General features: G+C 42.5%; 1 protein-coding gene and 1 pseudogene across 8 annotated transcripts in view; one reads left to right on the forward strand and one right to left on the reverse strand.

Annotated features, from left to right (window-relative positions):
• Positions 1-23,916, reverse strand: part of Atg10 (autophagy related 10) — a 255,376-nt gene that overhangs the window by 3,138 nt on the left and 228,322 nt on the right. For 5 of the 8 annotated variants that reach the window (XM_021627362.2, XM_021627359.2, XM_060377752.1 and 2 more), the window contains 3 exons: positions 4,170-4,267; positions 3,434-3,549; positions 2,624-3,130 (listed from right to left, as the gene is read on the reverse strand). In XM_021627362.2, coding sequence (XP_021483037.1) covers positions 3,450-3,549; positions 4,170-4,267 — 198 coding nt within the window. In that variant the 3' untranslated portion in view covers positions 2,624-3,130; positions 3,434-3,449. Of the gene's footprint in view, positions 1-188; positions 1,379-1,553; positions 2,285-2,623; positions 3,131-3,433; positions 3,550-4,169; positions 4,268-23,916 lie in introns of those variants that run through there. The other 3 variants (XR_009589939.1, XR_009589938.1, XR_002475960.2) reach the window with 3 other exon arrangements.
• Positions 8,532-9,197, forward strand: LOC110540341 (CD151 antigen-like; annotated as a pseudogene).

Consider the following 23,916-nt stretch of genomic DNA (forward strand, 5'->3'; position numbering starts at 1 on the left):
CTGGATCACAGGCAGCAGGAAGAGACACTGGGCCTGGCTGAGCACTGAAACCTCAAAGACCACCCCCAGGGGCACACTTCCTCCCACGAGGCCACACCAATCCAAAAAGGCCACACGTCCTAATCCTTTCAAATAATGCCATTGGAGCCATTTTTACTCAAACCAACACAGAAACCATGACCAAGGCAGCGTATGAAATCATTTATCTGGGGGCTTGCTTATAGTGAGTCCATGACCATGATGGGATAGCATGCAGCATTCAGGCATGACACTGAAACAGTAGCTGAAAACTAAGATCTGATCTGCAAGTTGTAGGCAGCAAGAGGGAGACTGGACCTAGCATGGGATTCGGAAACTCCTAAGCCTCCCATCTCCACTGACACACCTCTTCCAAGAGAAGCACACCTTTTAATCCAAGTAGGGAACAAGCATTCAAATATGTGAGCCCGTGGGTCTGTTCTTATTGAAACCACCATATCTGTCTCATTAAAAAAACTCAATCCGGTCCTTTAAGATCTGAATCAGACCCACTTGACAGCCTGTTCTCCTCTTAAACGGCCTACCACTTCTCAATGCCACTGGGAATTAGACTTCAACAGACATTTCAAAGGAGATGAACCTCATCCAAACCATAACAGCCATCTTGTTAAAAAGAAAAAAAGTCGAAATGTTCTTACTATTCGTATACAGACAAACCAACTTACAGTAATGTAGCTAAACTTTTTAAAAAAAAAATTTATGGTGGTGTCAAAGTAAAATAAAGGTGGTAGAAATCACACTTTGAACTTTGACCCTCTCCTGAGCTGCTGATGTGCAGCCCAGTACTTTCTTGTAACAGTAGGCATCGGCCTGCTGAGATCAGGGAGCTAAAGAAGCAAAGCTTTGTCAGCGTGTAGAGAATAGACTCTGGAGCCCTCAGCCCTACGTGTGACGCCTTCATCAAACTTCTCCCCTCATGGCTCAGGGAACCATGCAGGAGTGGAGAAGGAAAAATTCTGAGATCCAGGGGTGGTAGATGACGTCAAGGAACAGTGTCTCCTGGACACAACAGGACTGTTGCACGTATGAAATCACGGAGTCCATGGTAGCATGCATAGAGCTGCACAGGTACAAGCCAGATGGGGTTCCAGTGCTGGGAGGAGGAAGTGGACACAGGATCCCACCCCTTCCTAAGAACCTATCTGCAGCTGATACCCACTGGCAAAGAAGAATCAGTTTTCTCCAATGGGGTCTCATTAGGCATATTAACTATATGTCAGGAGTAGTGCTGGCTGACACAACACAAACCTGGTCGTGTCTTTGTAGGTTTATGTCTCATTTTGCTTTGTTTGAGCATTTCTCTTCCTTCCTTCCTTTGGATTAGGTGGGTAGAAAGGATCTGGAAAGAATTAGGGAAGGGGAAATTCATGATCAAAACATATTGTCTGAAAACATTTTTTTTTCAATAAAAAACAGTACTCCACAGTATTGTTTGCTATCAGACTTTTTTTGGAGATTGTGTTTTGTGCTTTCACACTCCATACCATTTACAAAATGCTAGATGCCTGTATGTGTGACATAGTCAGCACTTTTATTATTCAGGCTTTTGATAAGGTAGCTTTGTCTAACTGCAGGCTAATGGAAGTGCCATGAGCATATTTAAAGGCAGCTAATGCCACGGAGGGAGCTCAGTGAGTAAAGACACACATGGCCAGGCCTAATGGCCTGAGTTTTTCCCTGGGATGCACAGTGGAAGGAGAGAAGCCATCTTACAAGCTGTCCTTTCTTCTCCATGTGTCTTCTGTGGTGAGTGCCCTGTCCTGCTCTTACACACAGACAAAACAAAAGTGTCAAAGTTAGAAAAGAAAGTGAATTAAGCTAATCTACGATGCTCAATAGGTTAGATATATTAAACACATCCTCAGCTTATTGTATTTTCAATTTACAGTGAGTTTCTCCGACTATGACGGCACCTTGTGCCGACACCAGGAAGCAAGTCTACATTGAAAGCGCCACCCGTGCTTGGTGGTACTAAGAGAACACAAACCAATGCTTAATAAAAGTTAATCCAAATCAGGGGTTTTCCAGGGAGCAGGCTCCCAAAACCACCCAGACAGGATGTCTCAGAAGGTGGCTCTGGCATTTGAAGGTATAAGGAGTCCTCAGGTGATTTTGTAGGACACACTTCATGGAAGAAACTGTACCAATTGTATTTTCCATTTAGTTTCATCTTTTAGAAAACAAAAATGTAAAATAAAGCAAGTTTTAATTCCTCCAGATCAGGTCTGTCTTCATGTCTTGCTGGCTAGAAAACACATTATGGACTGAATTAACAGCAGTCAGCTATGCAGCAGGCGAACATTTAATTAATGTTTCTATATACTCTTCAATAATTGTGCATTAATGATTTCATATAGTTCCCAGCAATGTTATGGGGCAGCCTGTTATTCTCATATTCAAAAGAAAGTTGTAAAGCTGTGAAGACTTGCACAAGAGCCTCCAATACAACAGAGCAGCTGTGGGCTTCACAGACCAGAAGGAAAAATGATTGTGTTATTTTTATTGAAAAAAAAAAAAAAAAGCAATTGCAATGCTTTAATGTTTTCTATAACTATTTAAAAAAACTGTAGTTACCACACCATACTTGGCTTGTAAATAATAAGATGCTCAGTTATTCTTTATTATGTACCTAATTTTTTATGTCTACACACACACACACACACATTTTTTTGGGAGTGATAAAATAATCCATTGTTCCTGAGTTTGACTGTGGGAGGATAATTTAAGATGGGTCATGTTTCTAACATCAATTTTTCAGAAAAGGCAAGTTCTACATTTTAATTTTCATACACCTTATATTAAAACAAAAACGCAAACACATTTCTCCATCAATCTCCACAGCAGAAGAGCTGAGCCTGGAGAGAATTGCCCCACGCCAGCCTGAGTGATGTCAGCAGTGATATCACCGAACCTGATCTGACTCTGTGGCATGTTCCTTCCACACAAGCACTATTCCAAACAGGTTTCTGCAGATGTTTTCCAAGGAAAGAACTCCCACAAAATCTGGGTGCCATGAGATATTGCAGTCCCATTTCCGTGAAAACCAATGCTTCCTTGCTACATGCCGTAGTTCCTAGGATCAGCAGAAAATCTGAGAACAAGGACAAAACAAAAGCAAAGAGAATAAGAGAGAGCAGTAAAGGTCTTATTTCAAGAATACTGGCTATAAAATCCACCACCTTCTGCGGTTATGTGGATGCCCTCTGTAGCCACATATAACACTTCCCGAATAACTGGAACACTGAAGAACAAGCCCTGGCTCAGCCAGTAAAGACAGTGCAAACTGACCCGGATGTATCTAAGACACATCCAAGACCCGAGATGTATCTAAGGGTAAGACCAGCACCATCATCTTTCTAACGACACAGCTTGAAACCCAGGCTTTTCTCCTTACCTTGCTTGCTTACGAATCACTCAGCCTGTGATGATGCTTCAGCGTAGCTCAGTGGTAGATGCAGACCAACAACAGGTCCCACGATACTCAGCCATGAAGTGATGTAGTTGACATTTCTAGGAAACAAGCAAGGCATATGTGATACAAATGCTCCGTTACAGTTTCTGATGGTGAGCCAGTGAGTGGCCAGAACAGAGAGAAGCGAGGCCTTTTCTGAAGAGGCTGGCTTGGCTGGGACCCCAGAATCCCTGCTTCCAGGCACACGAGGTAGTGCCAGATTTGTGATCCCAGAGTAGGCGAGGGTCTCTCACCAAGGTAGCTGAAGGGCAAAACAAAAATGGGGCCTCCAGTTCCTCACTAGGGCTCAAATTTTCCATTTGAGTTTCCAGCATTTGTTGAGCTGGCCGAGTGCAGCAGTTAAAATCGTGATGCTGAGATGCAAATTGCTGAATTCAAATCCCAGTCCTACCCCAAACAAGCTGGGTGACTTCGCAGTCACTCAACTCCTCTGCGCTTTAGCTTTCTTCTCCGAAAATTAAGTAAAAGTTATTGGAATGTAATAAAAGCCCATGTGTTCATATATCTAAAACTCAGAACACTAGCCAAAACTCAATGTGTTCACCATCATTATTAGAAAGAATATTTCTTATCTTGGCCTGGCTTTTAGAGTCACATGAAAAGATTTACACTTTTAAAATCAGAGTAGAGCACAATGGGTCTTGACGGTGTTTCTTACCTATTGATTTTCTGTGAATTCTTTAGCACGGCAGTCATGAATTCATTTGTCTTGCAGGGATGTAAAACAAAAAATGGTTGCCCAAGAATTGGATGCTCCTGCAAAAAAATACCAACTGTCACCGAGAACTACTTCGAAAAAGTTAAACAATCTGCTTTCCTTTTTAGTATTTAAAATCTGTATACCCTGTCTCTCTCCCTCCCCCACCGTGTATGTGTGTGTGTGTGTGTGTGTGTGTGTGTGTGTGTGTGTGTGCACAGGCATGAACAAGCACCTGTACATACACACACGAGAAGCTCTGAGGACATGCGGGTCCTGGGGCTTAACCTCCTGTCATCAGGCTTGGCTGCAGGTGTCTTTACACGCTGCGGGGTGTGTGTGTGTGTGTATGTGTGTGTGTGTGTGTGAATGAGAACAGGCCCCTTAAGCTCATGTACTATTTGAGAAGAATTAGAAGGATTATGAGGTGTAGCTTTGTTGGAGGAGGTGTGTCACAGGGGTAGACTTTGAGGTTTCAAAAGTCGTGCCAGGCCCCGCTTCTTTTTTGGCCGGTGGATCGGGACGGCTCTCATCTACTGCAGGCGTGCTACTGTGTTCCCACCATGATGACGATGGCCAGCCTCTGAAACTGTAAGCCAGTCCCCAACGACATGCTTTCTTCTAGAAGAGTTCCTGTGGTCAGGATGTCTCTTCACAGGAAGAGAACAGAGACAAATACACCCACTAAGCCATATCCACCTGCTCTGCTCTTTTAAAATAAATACCTAACTTAAATTCTGTCACTGATTAACATTCAGGTAGACTTTCCACTTTGAAATACAATTATAATCCAAACATGACAAAGGTTGTGAGAAGGAGCTATTCACTGATTTATTGTTGAGCACAGTGGGACACACATGCCATTTACACACTATAAATTAGACAAATTTCCTTGGTTCTCTCTCAGTTAGCCAATGTTTCTCTTTGGCTTATAATCATTTTAATTTTCCTTCAGTGATGTACAAAAGACCAATAACTTGACAACCAGAACAAAGCATTTCCCTTACCTCCATGTCAGCAGTCCAGGAACCACAGTCATTTGCATATTTTAAGCTTGAAATTGGTTAGTGTGCTAATTGCTTCAGCAGGCTAGCTTCCTCCCAGTGTCAGTGGGCACATGTTCTGTGACACACACTGAGTGAAAGGAAGTGGCTCACATAATTTCTCTCTCCTCTCCACTCCTCTCATCCTCTCCTTTGTCTCTCAGACATAGCTGTTCCTAACACTGAAACCCTATGGTATAATTCCACCCTCTCTATAGGGGAATGACTGGACATAAGCTACAGACCACTCTGCTGCCAGTTAATGGTCACAGACAATGGGGATCTCAGAAGGTTTCTATATGGTGAGTAATCCATGCATAAGGTCTACCAACAACAACAAAAACCATTATTGATGATAAATTGTTTGCATTGTTATTACCACTGTGACAGAGACTACCAACTCAAGTAGTGAAGTCCATACAAATGACTTTGAAGGAGATTTCTGGTTAAATACATAAGGGCCAGCAGAGCTGCAGAGGGCTGCCATCCAAGGCTGTGCTCACTGCCCCAGCCCAGCCAACAGGGCCATACAACAAGGCAGGTCCTGAATGCCCTCTTCTATTTGTCAAAATCAGCTTGGGTAAAATCTCTTAAATGTAAATGCTGGCACACGATGCCTTTAAACACGGACGGGCTAAGTAAGTCAGACGAGGAGCTGGATGTAGGCAGGGCCTGCCCAGCAGCTTTTCTTGCCTGCTTCTCCTCCTCTTGGTCAGTCTCCAGGAAAGCCAAGCCCGCAGCAGCTCCTGAGCAGCCTAAGTTCTGCCTCTACCCTCAGCCCCAAGCATCATGTCTGCGGCACTTGCTGCTGTCTCAAGGACCCAAGTCTGATTCATAGCAGCCATGGTAGGTGGCTCACACTGCCTGTGCTCCAGCACCAGGGCATCTGACGCCACTTCTGGCCTCTGTAGGCACCCTTACACATGTGGCACACACTCATGCAGATACACATAAATAAAATAAAATAATAATGAAAAGACCTAAGAAGGGTCTACATAGATGGGCAAACTGAGGGATTTATGTATGGTGAGGGGTGTAGCCAGATATGTACCTGGAATTTTCAGCACAACTTGGTCTCTTTGTCTTTGCCCACTCCACTGTTTGTTCTTGCTTTCTTAAGTTTTTATTGGCTACTTTCCCACCCAGCATTTGCTCTCGTTCCTGGGCCCTGGGGGGCACTGTACCTCTGGCAAGTCTCCTGCGCAACTTGATTCTGGCTCCTTTATTTATTAATTAAAAATATATTTATAAAAGAAATAACTTCTCAGGTGTCTGCCAGGACTCATTCTAGATCTCCTCTGGTGACCATAGTATTGCTAGAGCAGCAGTTCTCAACTTGTGGGTCATGACCTCTCAGATATCCTGCAGACCATGTATTTAAATTAAATTCATAACAGTAGCAAAATTACAGTTATGAAGTAGCAATGAAAGGCTTTTATGTTTGGGGGTCATCCCAACATGAGGAACTGTATGAAAAGGTCATGACATTAGGAAGGTTGAGGACCCGTCAGTCCTCTAGAGTAAGCAAAGCCTGTGGTCTCATAGGACTTGACTCAAGAGCAGGAGCCATCCAACAACACACAAAGACACAGGCTCAATGATCCACACGGCTGCAGATGTTGATGGAAATCTACAAGGTCGCACAGTTCTGGAGGGATTGCAGTGATGGTGTAGCTGGTACAAGAGGAGGCCTTAAGGTACAGGTATGCTGGGGACTAAATGCGTGTCCCTCTCCATTCAGATGTGGAAATCCTGGCTCTCAAGGAATTGACTTTGGAAGATAAGTCTCTGGGAGGTGATGAAGTGACCAGGGAGCAACAGCCCTGAGTGGGAACAGGACAGACTCTCTCATGTCTTCTAGACAAAAGAGGACACAGAAAGTGGCCACTTGTCAGCTGCTGTATGGTAGAAATTTGGGCTCTAAGTTATCTTTGCTCACCCCATACAGAAAATGGGTAGGAGTTCACACAAGTTCTGTAGTGAAAACTCTTGGGTCAAGTCCTGCTCTACAACTGAGGAACTGTGACTTTTAGGGGAACCTCAATCTTTTTTTTTTTTTTTTGTCTCTTTTCTTATGGGATAGGTTAACAGGCACAGGATGATAGCAAATTTCTGAAGTGATAACATCAGAAATGTGCATAGAAGAAATTTGACCTGCTTGACAGAGGTCAAATGTTTATCTATTAATTAATTCATGCTGAAATAGGTACGGATATGCCATTCAGACTGTGGGCTCATAGTAAAGTAAGCTGAGAGGGAAGGCTTTATACAAGACCTATATTCTTCAAAGTATGGGTTTTATGAAAAGTTTTTACTATATGATTCAATACTCTAATGCTCCCCCCGACACACACACAGATCTTGTAGAGTTTGCAGCATTAAAAGATATCACTGGGCCTGGAGAGATGCCTCAGAGGTTAAGAACACTTCTTCCAAAGGTCCTGAGTTCAATCCCCAGCACCCAGATCTGGTGCCCTCTTCTGGTATGCAGGCACACATGCAGGCAGCTGGGCTAGTATTTCAAAGTGTGGTTGGTCAGGCTGGCCAGCAATGCCCTATGCCTCACCCTGGTCCAGAAGAAAATATGCCTGGCTATTATGTCTGTGTTGTGGTAAATAAAATGAGTACTGGGCTATACATTATTTGTTATTTGCCCTATGATTATCATGGTGGTGTTATTTAACCCATTATCACAAATAATAAGACACAGACACCTGTTAGATTTTATAATTGCCTTATATATCTTGGGCTTATTTACCTTACACTGTCTCAATAATCTCACCATCTATCTCCCAGTCCCCATGCAATGCCATACACCTTAACCATTCCTATCTGGGCTACCTTCCATGCATAATCTTATAAACACTTGTTTATATTTTTCATCTTTGTTTTTTTCCATCCACGCCATCCTTTCTCCTGGCCCACATGGTTCCTTCTCTATGCTAACCCATGGTGGCATCCTCCTGCCTTCTCTCTTCCTATCTGTTTCTGGTGATTCTTTTGAACCTTAGCCACACCTACCCCATTCTGCTCTGCCTAGGTATAGGCTGTTTAATCAGCCAATCCGGCCAGTTTACACAACAATAGGTGTATCCAGGCAGTAACCAGCATCAGGCCAACCCCCAACATGCCTGCTTCCAAACCCAGTGGCTCTGAGAACCTTCTGACCACTGCTTCAGCTACGATAGGAGGAGTGGCAAGATCCCACCTGCCAGGTGAAGGGCCGACCAGTAACTTTTGATCCATACCTGCTGGTCCTTCTGACTTACAGAGGCCCAGGATGGGCAAACTCAACGAAAAGAAGGCAACATTTGCATGGTCTGCCTCAAGTTTCTGCTGCTCACCTACAGCTGCTGCTTCTGGCCGGCCGGCCTGGCAGTCTTGGCAGTGGGCATTGGGACACTGGCCCTCAAGAGTGACTACATTAGTCTGCTGGATTCAAGCACCTACGTAGCCACAGCCTACACCTTAGTGGCGGCTGGAGGAACTGTCATGGTGACCAGAGACCAGTGGCTGCTGTGCCACTTTCAAGGATCAACGGAACCTCTTATGTTTGTACTTGAGCTTGCTCGTCTTCATCTGCCTACTGGACATCACTGCTGGCATCCTAGCCTATGTCTATTACCAGAAGCGGAACACAGAGCTTAAGGAGAATCTGAAGGACACCATGATCAAGAGATACCACCAGTCAGGCCATGAGGGTGTGGCCAGTGCTGTAGACAACAAGAGTTCCACTGCTGGGGCAGCAACAACCCTGAGGCTGACGAGACAGCCAGTGGATCCACTATGGTGAGGCCAACCACCATGTGGATCCTAACAGCTGCTGTAGACTGTGGTATCTGGCTATGGTAGGCAGGACCATGCTTCCAACATCTATAAAGTGGAGAGTGGCTGTATCCCTTCGCTGGAGACTATGCAGGAGCACCTGTGGGTCACGGGGCCCTAGTGGGCATCGCTTGTGTGCCAGTCCTCGCGTGCTCTTCAGCTCTGCTTGTACAGAAGCTTCAAGCTGGAGTGCAGCTGATCATGGTGCCAGGCCGGGCTGCCAGCCTTGCACTGTGTCCCACCCCCTCCACTAAGGACTACTGAATTAGTCTGCAGGCCACCAGGCTGTCACTGTGACCCCTGGCGACTCCACCTTGGGGGCAGCTTCAAGCACCTTTCACTGCATACCAAAGTCCCAAGGCTGGAGGCAGTGTCCTTGCCCCAGCATGAGAAGACAGGTGTGCCTATGGTGGGCTAGGCCTGGCTGGAGAAGAGGGTCTAGATTATATGACAAGAGGAAATGCCTTCTGCCACGAGCTGCTTCCCTTTGGGTGGCTGTGGTCTGCAGTAAGTCTCGGGAGAACCCCGATACACCACCCGCACAGCGGATGCCAGCATGTGGGAAGGGACCTTTCTGGGTACGCTAGACACCTTTCATGCCTGCTGCTGGGAACCCTCAGGTCTGCTTGCCCTAAGCAAATGGGGAAAGCTGCCGGGAACTCCAACCCTACAGTATATGCCCTGTCCCCTCCACACAGGCCTCTCTTGGATCCTCACAGCCTCAGCTCTGCCTTATTCTCACTACTGATAGCACCAGGCAGATCCTCATGTTCCTGTGCACTGTCTCCTTTTGGAGCATCTCCATGTATGGGGCATGGCTGTTTTCATCCATTGCTGTATCCCAGATACCCACAGATGGTCCTGCTATGTAACAGGTGCTCAATAAATGTGTAAACACTTAAAAAAAGATATAACTGATTAGTATATTAAGATTTAGGAATATTTGACAACTGGCTACAGCTACAGGAAAGAAATGTCTGGTTAACAAAAGATTTAGATAGACAAGTTAACTAGAATTATCAATACATTTCTTTTCAATGAATTTTTCTTATTTAGTAAGTTAGGTTGGTAGATGTGGTAGGTCAGAGGACAGGTTGTAGGAAGTGGCTGCATCCTCCTGCCATGCAGGTCCTGGGGGCTGAAGGCATGTTGTCAGGGTTGGTAGCAGATGCCTTTACCCACTGAGCCATCTTCCCAGTCCTTGACTTTTGTTTTCTCAGACCATATCTTGCTATATACTTCTGTGTGGCTTAGAAACTACTATGTAGCCCATGCTGGCCTCAAATTTCTGTCAATATTTTTGCCTCAGCATTCTGAGTGCTGGATTATAGATGTTAGCGCTTAAAAAAAAACAAAAAACAAAAAACAAAAAACAAAACAAAACAAAACCTTTAGTAATTGCTGTGGTTTCCTTCATGTTGCCGAGTGTTGTAACACATGTATTGAATCCCAACATTTGGGAGGTAAATAAGCGTCACGTGGTTTTTATAATTTTTAAATGCTAGCTTTGAATACACAAATGACAATGGATACTAGCAAACTGAAATACACACAGAGGTCAGAAATTTAATAAGGGGCAATTATAGGGAGGGGCCTCCAAGGAAGAGGTGATAGAACACAGGGGTGGAAAGGTAGAACAATGTTAAAGGGGAAAAGTAGAGTAAGAAAGCTAAATTTGAGTGGGCATGGGAGGGCAGGGTAGAGGAAGAAAAATGAGGAAGGATAACTAATATTAGAAATCTTTTGAAAAAATATGGAAATCTACTACTATAGAAGCTTTGTAATTTATATATTTATACATATTTAAGAAGAGATGTAATTGTGTTACCCTACAATGGGAGTATTCCATGCTAGCAAATAGAAACCCCATGAGAAACGAGTAACCTACTTTTGAGTTGCTGCCCAGTGGGGTCACACAGCCTCCCAAGCATTCCAGATCTTTCTAACACTCCTGGCTATCTCTCTCTGAACTTGACGGTGATCCCTCATTGGTGAACACCTCATATGCTTGAGTCACAGAATATAAAGACATCACGCTGGAACTCACCTGGCTGCTTCATCCCTCCTGACTAGTCTTCATGGTTGGACAGTGCAAGGCATGCTGCCAGAGGAGATTGAGGCAAGCCTCTGTCTCACCTCACTGTGAACCCGTAAACTATGACAACGACTGGCCTGACAAAATGAAGCCTCTGGTGCAATAGTGGGACAGATCCTTCTGGCTGGCTCTAAGACCCAGTCCATGACATGGAATCTACACCGTGGACTACAAAAGGGGCCAAGAATCTGCAGCTAGAGATGTCTTAGGATGTAGGGGAAACCAAATACTATTATTCTGCTAAATGGACATAGTATTAAAATGATTTCCAATGACTTACTGCAATGTTGATTAGAGCAGCGCATTTTTAAACATCAGAAAAGCTTCTCTTTGCAGTAGATGGCAATTGACACAGTGTCCAACTGGTCAACATTCAGAAAATGAAATTCTGTGGAGCGCTCAGCCTTAAATCAAACATTCATATCACACTCCTCCCCTCAAGATTCGGGATCTTTGTTCAAAGAAGGAGCTGAAAGGTTGTAAGAGTTGGAGGTGATTGATATGATCACGGAAAGAGTGTTTTTTAGACCCAAGAGAACAGAAACATATATGCACTCACAGTGACAGAAGGTACAAGCCCTGCACAAGCTCCAGCCAGAGAAAATGCCAGCACGGAGAAGGAGAGATATACATGTAATTTCATCACTAGCTGAGGAGCCATTGTATTTGGTAGCTATTAGAAGAAGAGTACGTTAAATATGTGACCCTGATGGGCTGACCATACCCTAGGGAAGGGTTACATCCCAAGGCTATCTGGGCAACACAAACTAGACTTGATGGGGAAAGAAGAGAGAAAAAAAAAGTACCCTCAAAGTTAGATGAGAAGGGATGGGGGAAGTTAAGGGGGAGAGCAGGGGGATAAAGATGCTAAAAATACATTTATGGAATTTGTTGTTTATTTGCTTGTTTAAGACAGAGTTTCTCTGTGTAGCCCTGGCTGTCCTGGAACTCACTTTCTAGATCAGGCTGGCTTCGAACTCAAAAGATCTACCTGCCTCTGCTCCCAAGTGTTTGGACTAAAGGCATGGACTACTACCCCAAGCTCATTTATGAAATTCTTTTTTAAATAGATATATTCATTTGTTTTACATAGATGAGTGCTCTATCTACACATACACCTGCACACCAGAAGAGGGCATCAGATCCCAGTATAGATGGTTGGGAGCCACCAGGTGGTTGCTGGGAATTGAACACAGGACCTCTCAAAGAGCAATGTTCTTAATCACTGAGCCATCTCTCCAGCCACCATTTATGAAATTCTTAAGGAATTAGTAAAAATATTGCAACAAAGGAGAAAGAAATAAAACAGAGGTCAGCAAACCTCCAACTGTGGCAAAGTGGGTCAGCAACTCTTGTCCTCCCAAAGTAAGTACAAACGTGAACGGAGTTGTCAAACATCAGTTCCATGCAAGAGATTTCCAGGGACTAGTAACCAATAACCAAAAACAAATAAAATTTTTGAGAAGTATAACTTATGATACTCTTAAGGATTTTGAGCTAGAAACAGACGAAATCTTGCCACTTTCTTGCTCAGAAATACTTCGTATCCCCTGCACCAGGTCTTGGTTCCCCTCACTGGTGTCTTTACCAGAGCCTGTCCTCTAGCCTAAGAAGTAGCAGCTGTGCTGCCAGAGGGCTGACTTCACGCTGGCCACTGTTCAGAAGCTCTGTCAATACGAATCACGGACTCAGACCTCAAGAAGGAGCTCTTCAGCTCAGGGGCCAGAGGTTGCAGTTCCAGCCGAGGCAAGTAGCTGGTGAGCCAAACATTTTAACAGAGAGATCCCGGAATGGAGGCAGTTACAGGATGGAAAGGGAGGTTCTTCAGGCATTCCTGGCTGATGGAGCAACACAAACACAGGAAAGACGCAAGGGCTGCCAGGAAATGAAAGCCAAGGTTGACTTGAACATGAGCTGGTGTCTGAGTACGCTCCACCCATAGACTAGGCAGTGGCAAAAAGAGGGAGGCTCTCTACCATAAAGTCTATGGCTTGATGTGCATCAATCTCTGTCAACCTGTAAACCAGACAGACAGAGCTGTGTCACTCTCAGAAAGGCAGACTAAAAATTTTTAAATGAAAATAAAAAGACACAAGGACAGGTCATGAGTATAATTTCACCCTTTTAGGAGATTGAGGCAGGAAGATAATGAGGTCCACCAACCTTAGCAGCACAGTGAGACCTTATCTAAAACAAACCAAAACCACCACCAAAAACAAAATTAAAAAAATAAATAAATAACAGACATACCAGTGCCTATCCTTACAGGGAGACAAATTCTGAAGATAAAGTCCAGGGAAGTTACTAAAACAAACACAAGTAACAGCAACAATAGCAAAAAGATAGCCACAGAGGCAGCTACTAGAATCCAGGATTGCTCTATGTTGTACAAAGTGTTGAATTTTCTTTTCAGACAAACGCAGGAGCCCTTGTATTTGGCTCATAGATGTTCAGGATTATGATGTCCTCCTGGTGGATTTTTCCTTTGAGGAGAAAAGTGTCTCTCTTCATCTCTTTTGATTAGTTTTAGTTGAAAGTCTATTTTATTCAATATGAGAATGACTACTCCTTACTTCTTTTGGTCCCTTTTTCCAGCCCTTTATTCTGAGGTAGTGTGTATCTTTGTTGCTGAGATGTGTTTCTTGAATGCAGCAGAATGTGGATCCTGTTTCTGCAACCATTCTGTTAGTGTGTCTTTTTATTGGAGATTTGAGACCATTGATGTTAATAGATATTAGTATTGATGTTAATAGATATTAGTGACCAATGACTGTTAGTTCCTTTTATTGTGGACTTGGTGGTGATTCTGTGTTTGTGTGCTTGTTTTCTTTTGCTTTTTTATTGTGAAAATACCTTTATCCTGTGGTTTCTTGGGTGTAGCTAATCTCGTTGGGTTGGAGTTATTTTAATCTCGTTGGGTTGGAGTTTTCCATCTAGTATCGTCTGTAGGGCTGGATTGCTGCATATATATTCTTTAAATTTAGTTATGTCATGGAATATTTTGTTTTCTCCGTCTATGCTGATTGAAAGTTTTGCTGGGGGATGCAGCCCTGCCAGGCCACAGAGGAAGATGATGCTGCCAGCCCTGATGAGACTTGATAGGCTAGGATCAGATGGACAAGGAGGAGGTCCTTCCCTATCAATAGACTAGGGAAAGGGCATAGGGGGAGAAGAGGGAGGGTATGTGGAACTGGAAGGAGATGGAGGAGGCTACAGCCAGAATACAAGGTGAATAAATTGAAGTAAGTACGTAACTAAATAAATAAATAGAAAAAATTAAAAAATACTCTAAAAATAAAAACCAAAGTGTTGAATTTTCAAAGAAATTTATGACACAAATAAAGAAACCACATAAGGTGATGCATTTAAAAATGAACTCTGAGTGGGCCAAGATGTTGGATTTGCAAAGAGTTCATACACCAGGTTTATAGATATGTTCAAAGATGTAAAATACATTTACAGAATTAAACAGGAAGATGATGATAATGACTCTGTGAACAGATTAAGGTCAAAAAAGAAAAACAAAGCTCAGGAAGAAGCCGATGGAAATTCTGAACTCAGAGACAGAGATGTTCATTAACATCACGTTCATCAACAGATGTGAGAGAGAATCAGTGAATTTGAAGATATACTGAAAGAAATACTCACTTTGAAAAAGAGAAAGTGGGAACCTGTAAATAAAATGAACCTCAAACATCAGGTGAATAAACTCCTCTTCAAAAAGACACATGTAATAGGAGTCCAAGGAGAGGAGAAAGGAGCTTGCAAAATATTGAAAAAGATACTGGCTAAAAATTAGCAAACTTTGGCAGCAGAAATATCACAGTCAAATGGCTGAGAGTCCAAAACAAGAAGAAATTCTTAAACATTCAAAAAGGAACCAGAGGCAAGTCTCACAAACAGAATACAAGAGATGGAAGAGAGAATCTCAGGCATGAAGATTTGAAGGGGCCCTCCAATTTGGACTTTTTTGCATGATATTTTCCTTCTATCGATTTATTTAAGTGACATGAAATTATACGAGAAAAAGCTCTAGCATGGTAGCGCTGGGTTGTAAGATGTCTGGCTGTGGCAGTTGACAGCACGAAGGACACAGAAAAAGAACGGACACAGACCGCACAGGGAGTTGGTGAGTCGGAATCAAGGCAGGACCCAGATGCAGTCCTATCTTTAGAATGTGAGTAAGGGGTTCGACTGTGAAACCCTTTAATAATAATGTTGTTAACCATGAGACTCTTCCAGCAATGTGTCAAAATATCCTTAATTGATTACATGGTTAAACGGTACATGTTTCAGCTCCCGATGCTTTCTACACTGTATTAGTGTCTCTTAGTTGGAGAAAGTTAACCAGGTCGTTAATTACTTCCCAAGAACAGATGATGTATTAATTTTTAAAATACTGAAAGTAAATTCTTATTTCCCTTTTCCTAAATGCTTGGGACCAGAAGTGTCACAAGTTTGGAGGTTTGGGAATATTTTTAAACCTTGTACAAGTTGAACATTTGTCATAAACTCCCAACTCTACAATGCTCCAAAATTTGGAACTTTCGTTGATGTTCAAAAAGTTTTAGATTTTTGAGCATTTCATACTTCAGACATTTAGGTTAGGAACCCTGAGACTGTACCCAGGACTGAGGAATACACAGCTTTCGATCATCAGGAAATCAGGAGTGCTCATGCTGTACAGGGAAATGCTGGTTGTTTGATGTGATTTGAATTCATACATTTTCTCATTTATTCATTTAGCTTGCAATAATTCCTCTTATGTAATTTTCAATTGATTCAAAGCAAAGGATCTATAATTAAAAAAATGGGTTACATAGTAATGGGAAGAGGGACTGCCTCTGACATAATCTGATTGGCCTGCTCTTTGATCACCTCCCCCTGAGGGAGGAGCAGCCTTACTAGGCCACAGAAGATGACAATGCAGCCACTCCTGATGAGATCTGATAGACTAAAATCAGAAGAAAGGAGAGGAGGACCTCCCCTATCAGTGGACTTGGGGAGGGGCATGCGTGAAGAAAGGGGAGGGGAAGGTGGGATTAGGAGGGGAGGAGGGAGGGGTTTATAGGGCATACAAAGTGAATAAAGTGTAATTAATAAAAGTTTAAAAAATAAAAAATAAAAAAGTAATATTTAATATTTAAAAAATGTGGCTACCTTCATGCAGATGGGTTTTTGTTTATCTGGTTGGTTGGATGTTTTTTTGTTGTTGTTGGTTTTTTTGGAGACAGGGTCTCATGTAACCCAGGCCTGAACTCAAACTACACATGTAGCTGAGAAAGACTGACCTTCCGAGCCTCCTGAATCTGCCTCCCAAGCACTGGTATGTAGACATGTGCTACCATGGCTGCTCTCATATCCCCCTCTCCCTCCTCCCTCCCTGACACCCGGCCTCATGTCAGGCTGGTCTTGAACTCACCATACAATAGAGTGACCCTGAACTTCTTGATTCTCCTGTCTCTACCTTTCAAGTGCTGGGATTACAGATGTGAAAAGCATACTAGCTCATGGAGATATTTTTGTTTGCTTGTTTTTTTAAAAGATGAGTTTTGTTTGTTTGTTTTTTTAAGTTTTAAATTAGGTGTTAAGTGTGTTTCTGTGTCTGGGTATCTGCATGAATGAAGGTGACTGCAGAGACTAAGCACACTGGATCCCTGGAACTGGAGTTCCAGAGGGTTGTGAGCCATGATGTGGATGCTGGAAAGCAAACCTGGGTCCTCTGGAAAGCAACCAGTATCCTCAGCCACTGAGACATCTCTCCAGCCACACTCAGGGAGACTGTAATGCTACAGAAGTTACAAAAATGAGTTTGTGATCTTGGCCAAATATTTTCATGTGATCAGGTACTCTAGTAATGCTCTCCATGGGCAGTAGGAGAACAGGCAGGAGGTGCATCAGCCACCTGAAGAACAAAGGAAATCCTTTATATCTGTAGACTCTGAAGAGTAGGGGTCTGTGAGCTCGGAGGGGAGGGTCTATAAGCTTAGACAGATAGGATCTCTGAGTTTCACAGAGTAGGGAGATCAGAGATGGTGTTAGATTGTATATAAGGCTGTAATGTAGGGTTAATCCTACTGTCTCTCTCTCTCTTGGGGCTGCTACATGCTAGGAGCTTAGCAATTTTGTGAAGATACTAGACAGAATATAAGTATGGCTGACCCCCTCTACAGGGACAGCTTTTGCTAGGATCTAACATTAGTCTTTTTGCTTAGATAAAGTAAAAAGAAAGAAAGAAATGACTTCATGGAACAGCATTTAGAAATAGTATCCCAGGGGTTTACGGATGCTGACTAAGATTCTTGTTACCTTGGATGAAACGAGCATATAGTAGGTCAAGGTCAAACTCCTGTCTCTGCATCCCATGCCGTGGCCCGAGGGCAGGCTGGTCTCCACACTTCAGGAGGATGCTACGCGTGTGAATCTGTATGCGTGCTGCACGGTAGTCTGGATGAGCTAACAACCGAATTAGAAAGGAGTGCTTGTTTCCTGGTTAGGAGTGTGAAGTCTCCTAGGACTTCAGTAGGTAGAGTCAGTTGGGCTGCAAGTTACCTCTGAGAGCTGCATCCTCTATGACAGGAGACCTCAGCTCATATCTGGTTTCCTGTCAGCTGTGCTATCCTGGAGGATACCAGCATTTGGCATCACTTTTAAAACACTGTTTTTGAAAGTCTTATTTGCTATTTTTATTTTATGTGTGTATTTTGCTTGTATGCATGTATGTGCACTGTATGTATGCCCAGTGCCTGAGGGGACCAGAAGAGGGCATCAGATCCCTTGGAACAGGAGCCTGGGACAGTTGTCAGTCATTCAGTGGATGTTAGGACGCCTACGCTGGTCCTCTACAAGAACAACTGCTCTTAACCGTTGAGCAACAGCTGCAGCTCCAGCCCCAGGTGTTTGCAAAAATAAAGATTTTTTTTTCCAGGTTGGGTACAAACATGGAATAAGATGGATTTCAGGTGATCATGTCCTTTTATAATGTTGCTTACTCTCAAAAAGGGAAGCTGCAAGAGGAGATCCAACAGCAAACCCTCAATGTTTGTATCTGAATCACATTCAGTTGGCTGGGCCTCTAAGCTTAGAAATTTGTGTTCAGACAAGCAGGTGTCTTAATTAGGGCTATCATTGCTGTGATGAAACACCATAGCCAAAAGCAGCTTGGGGAGGAAAGGGTTTATTTCACTTATACTTCTAGGTAACAGTCCACCAATGAAGGAAGTCAGGACAGGAACTCAAGCAGGGAGGAACTTGCTGCCGGAGCAGATACAGAGGCCAAGGAGGGATGCTGCTTACAGACTTGCTCCTCATGGTTTGCTCAACTGCATTCTTATAGCGCCCAGGACAGGACCAGTAGCCTAGAGATGGTACCACCCACAACAGGCTGGCCCTTCCATACCAAATCACTAATAAAGAAAATGCCCTATGGGCCTGCCTACAGCCAGATCTTATGGAAGCGTTTTCTTAATTGAGGTTCCCTACTCTCAGATGGCTTTAGTTTGTGACAAGTTGACACAAAACTATTCAGCACAGTAGGGGAGAAGGTTCTAATGCTCTGATGTATGTGACCAGTGAAGACAATTAATCAAGACAATATTGTTCAAAAGCTACTTTCTGCAATGGCATTCTTTTAAAACTAATCCCATCAGAAGATAATATCTGCATTTTCTACATTCTGTGCAGACAGCCAGATCCAGAGATGAAAGCAGCTCTTAGTTCACTTAGGAATCATGTATTGGAATCAAAGAAAAAAAGCTAAACTCCTACACCTGATTTGTTTAACACACCTTTTTCAGAAATGAAAGAATATCAAAGCTGTGAGGATCTCTTTGGTGACATTCGTTTTAGATCGGGTTGAGAGGTAACTTCCTGCCATCTGCTGTTAGTGCTAATGAACCAAGCAAATGTGCCCAGAGAGCAGCGTCTGCAAGGAAGCACACAGCCAACAGTGTAGGAGTGCAACTCGACAGACAGTTCCCGGGAAGACAGCTCTGCTAAACGGTTTTCCATGGCAATAAAACGACGGGTCAGATTTCCATCTCTACAACTGCAGAGGACTTACTTAGACACATTCCCTTATGAAATGTAATTTTGCAATGGTTAAATGTCTCATAAAGTAAGTCTGACATGAGTGCTCTGAACTGGCTTTAGAACTGTTAGATGTGACTATGAGAGGTAATGATAACACGGCACCCTCGTCTTACATGTAATAAACATGATGAGTTACTTGGTTCATCTCTTAATTCTCTTGGCTCTCCAGGAGGGCACAAATATAATTTCACACACTGAGCTTTCATACCGTTTTATACTCCAGACTGATCATTGCTTCCACTCGGAGCACATTCCTTAGGAAAGCAGAAAGGGTAGGCTGGGTGTGGTGGTGCACACTTTTAATCTCAGCACTTGGGAGGCAAAGGAAGACAATCTCTGTAAGTTCAAGACCAGCCTAGTCTACAGAGCAAGTTCCAGGACAGTCGGAGCTTCATAGCAAGATCCTGCCTTGAAAAACAAAACAAAAAGAGAGCTAGAGAGAGAGAGAGAGAGAGAGAGAAAGAAAGAAAGAAAGCAAAAGGAGAGCAGTGTCTTCTTCATCTCATGCCTGTGTAGAAGGAGAAGGAGCAGCAGCAGCAGAAGCAGGGTGCTCTGCATCCCACCAGAGACTCTCAACTCTCTAGTCCACCCCCTGAAATGACTAGCATACAGTGTTAGGAAATACAGAGAACCAAGAATGAAGGCAGTTCATTAGATCAAGACAGTTGACTTGTAACCTGTAGCATCATTACATGAACGATGTTAAGCATAAGGCTCAGTGTGGCAAGACCAAAGGCCTCCTCAGATGGCCACTGAGGCTGACGGCCCACCCAGAGCATCCCTCCCTGCTGGTGCTCATTCTCCTACACAGGGGCTGGGATGAGGAAGACTCCTCTCTCCCTTGTTTGTTTCTTTGGTTTTCATTGGTCTGCGTTGTTCAGAGCTCTATGTTCTTGTTGCTGATAAGCTAGTAACTTCTAAGAGGAATGGATAGAATAGTTAATTTTTCCATTTCTGCTTACAGTTTATGATTTTTTTTTGTTTCACACATCTTAAATCAGTGTTATTAAAAGCAAAGACATGTACCTTTCTAGAGAATTGGGATTTTAATATGATGTGATTATATTTATCTTTAATCATACTACCTGACAAGATTTTGATCTCATGTTAGTATAACCATACTGGCTTTCTAGTCATGATATTGGAAAATAATTTCACTCAGTTTTTCTGTATCTTTACTTAATGTGCAAAGAATATAAAATAAAATCCAATATAATCTTTTTTGAATGAAGGGTCCAGTTCACATATAGATTTTGTAATCAGATATAGTTTGACTTCTTTCATTTTATTGTAGATATTTAAACTTTTTTATTTAATTGTATTTATTAGTTTTAACTTATTATAAAAGTATTAAGTTTCATCATGTCATTTTTATTCGCCTTATTCTTGTTTCTCCTTCTCCTCACCCTATCCTCCCCCATCTTCCAGTCCCCTTTTTATTGGTCCCTGTTTCATGGTATAGCAAATCCTTGCATTTTTAATGTCTTTCCTTTTACTGGTCCCCTCCGTTTCATAGTACAGCAAACCCTTGCATTTTTTATGTCTTTTCTTTGGCTCCTCTGTCCTCTCCTTTGTGGATTTCTTTTTGATTAAAAAAAAGAGTTAAAAAGTATTTAAGATTTATTTTATTTTTAATTACATATGTTTGTTTATGTGTATGTGCTCATGAGTGCAAATGTCTGTGGAGGCCAGAAGAGGGAGCCAGATCTCCTGGCACTAAAACTACTGACACATGCTGGAATTAGAAACTCAGGTACTCTACAAGAGCCATATGAGATCTCTCTCCAGCCCAACAGATAAAACTTTTCACATTATTCTTTTTCTGTCTTTTTTTTGGGGGGGGGGTAGAACATTATATCTAATTTTTTAATTTAAAAGTTTTCCCCAAATATTTAATTAAAATGTGTTTATTAATAAAAACTATAATCATTCAGTATCCTGCCCTTTCCCCAAGCAACTAAAGTACTGTGGATGACTTTAAAGTACTGAGGATGACCCTCTGCTCTCTTGGCTTTTGCTGTTTTCTGGTATTTCAGTTATTTTTACTGTTGCTCAACTCCTTCTATAGTATTCATAGTTTATAATTCCATGTTCACTGTGAGTTATTCACATTTTATCCTTTTTCTTTTTTGTGTATTTTAACATTCATTTAAGGACTTTTTTTAAAAAAATATTTGAGGTATGAGAACATAAGCTCAGAGTGGTCTCAAACTTACTACATATTGGAGATTGGCCTTGTCCTGATGTTCCTGCCTCTACCTCTGAATATCATTTTCTCTCTCACTGAAATACATCTTTCAGGAGTGTGTTTTAACGAGGCTTTTCAGGTGATAAACACTTCCACTCTAGGATGCTACATCTTGCCCTCATTTCTGAGTTGTAGATCACAGATGTATGCATCAAGACTTGAGTTATAGCAAGCATCCCACCTTCCAGCTTCTGGTTTTTTGTAGCTAGACGTTAACTGTCATCCCTTTTAAGGTCTTTTCTTTGCTTCTGGTATTTCACTGTGATGTGTTCAGGTGTGGCTTTCTCTTCATTTATCCTGCTTGGGATTCACTGATATTCCCAAATACAAACACAAAGGTCCTTTCAACAATTCTTAGAAAATCTTGGAATCAGCTCTTTGGGCACTGTCTTTCCTTTGTTCTGAAATTCTATTACATATGCCAACTCTCTTCTATCCTTTGTATCTCTTAACCTGTTAACATGTTTACTGCCTCATCTGATTTCATATGGCATATGCAATTCATTACATTCATCTTCTAGAACATTAATATTCCCTTTAACTATATTTCCCTGCTTTTAATCTAGGCTTTCTAATGATACTTTACTTTCTAGATGTTTTATTTGGTATTTCTTAATTTTGCTGCATCATCATCATCATCATCGTTGTTGTCGTCATTTTGACATTGTCTCTCTATGGAGCCTGGCTGGCCTAGAGCTCAGTGGCTGGCATCAAGCTCAGAGCATCCACCTCTCTTGACTCTGCCTCTCAAGTGGTAGGATTAGAGACGTGTGTCACCATATCTGATTTTGTTTTGTTATTCAGCCAATGATGACGTTAAACTACTGTTTCTCCTGCTTCCACCTTCTAAGTGATAGTGTTACAGGTATGTGTTGTCGCACCCACTGAAATTTGCTCATTTTTGCACATATTTAAAAATATGCTTAATATGCTTACATACAGTGAATAATTTCAATATTTGGATTCTTATACTAAAGTTTGTTGTCTTGGCTGATCTCTCTTAGCTTCTCATTATGAATTCTGATTCTAATTGTTTATTTGTAGTATGACTATATGTTGGTAATCCCTTGGAGCCCATAATTAAATGTGTACCCCTTTAAAGAAGTTTCTCTCTGCTTCTGCACAGTGTTTAAGGGGTATTCTGACTGCATACTAACATGAAGACCCATGTTTAGGAATTTTCTGAAGGCTTTTAAAAACATAGGCAGATAGAATAAAAAGGAGGACGTGTTCTTTAACTATAAAGAAAATGATGCATGAAGGCCTATTTGACACAGTTGGTAAGTAAGAGCTCTGTGCACTTCTAATCACAGACTTTCTAAGAGGGCTGGTCAACTAGTTCTCAGTAGATATGCACTAAAACCCTCAAGTGTTCAGCATCCGGGGTTGAGAGCCCATTTGAAAACACAAAGTCCTTAATTACACATCTAAGGGAAGAGACCCAGAGGTGAAATCTGCTACCTTCCTCCCTTATAAATTCCAACAAGAAGGGAAAGAACAGCATCTTTGGGGCTGGAGAGATGGCTCGGTGTTAGTTAAAAGCATTGACTGCTCTTCTGGAGGACATGGGTTCAATTCCCAGCACCCACAGGACAGCTCACAACTGTCTGTAACTCCAAGAGCTGACACTTGCACACAGACATACATGCAGGCTAAACACTAATGCACACACACACGCACGCACACACACACACACACACACACACAGAATAGTATCTTCGTCTGGCCTGACACGGGGGTAGGACTGTTGTGAAAGATGCCTCTGTGGGAGAAATTTTTATTTTATTTTTTTCTTTACTTCCTTCCTACCTTCCTTTCTTTTTTCTTCTTCTTTCTTTTTTTACCATTTAGAGGGAAGGCATGAAAATGCTTCACACTTTTAGAAAAGACCATTTAGAGGGAAGGAATTTAGGAATCACTGAAGCATGAGCAAAGAACAAGATACTCCCTGCTATATGAAAAAGGGAGTCTCAAGGAAAGTCTAAGATATCTGATGGCCAAAAAGGAGCACACTGGTACGATCACAGGAGAACTGTGTGGCGATGGCTGAAGACATCAGGGACCGAAAGGTCGCTTGTTTCCCGGAAGGCACCATGCTGAAGTCTGAGATGCCTCAGCTACTGTTTTCTCACTGCAGATTTAAGGTTTGGTCTGTGCTCTAAGTTAGGCAGGCTCTGTGAAACTCTTTAGACACTTGACGGTTGAAACATTAAACTGTGGGCTTATGCTTTCATAAGCTGAGAGGCACCTTGAGTCACCTGAAATAGTCTGCCTGCTGGTCCAGTGCATGGTTGGCACACAGGAAACACACCAAGGCTACAAGGAAGAACATTCTAGGAGGGGATAGTTACTGAGTCCATATTTCCATCTTGTATAGGTGCTGAAGATACAGACAGAGAGGCAATG

The sequence above is a fragment of the Meriones unguiculatus genome, chromosome 2 (genome assembly GCF_030254825.1).
Source record: "Meriones unguiculatus strain TT.TT164.6M chromosome 2, Bangor_MerUng_6.1, whole genome shotgun sequence".
NCBI lineage: Eukaryota > Metazoa > Chordata > Mammalia > Rodentia > Muridae > Meriones > Meriones unguiculatus.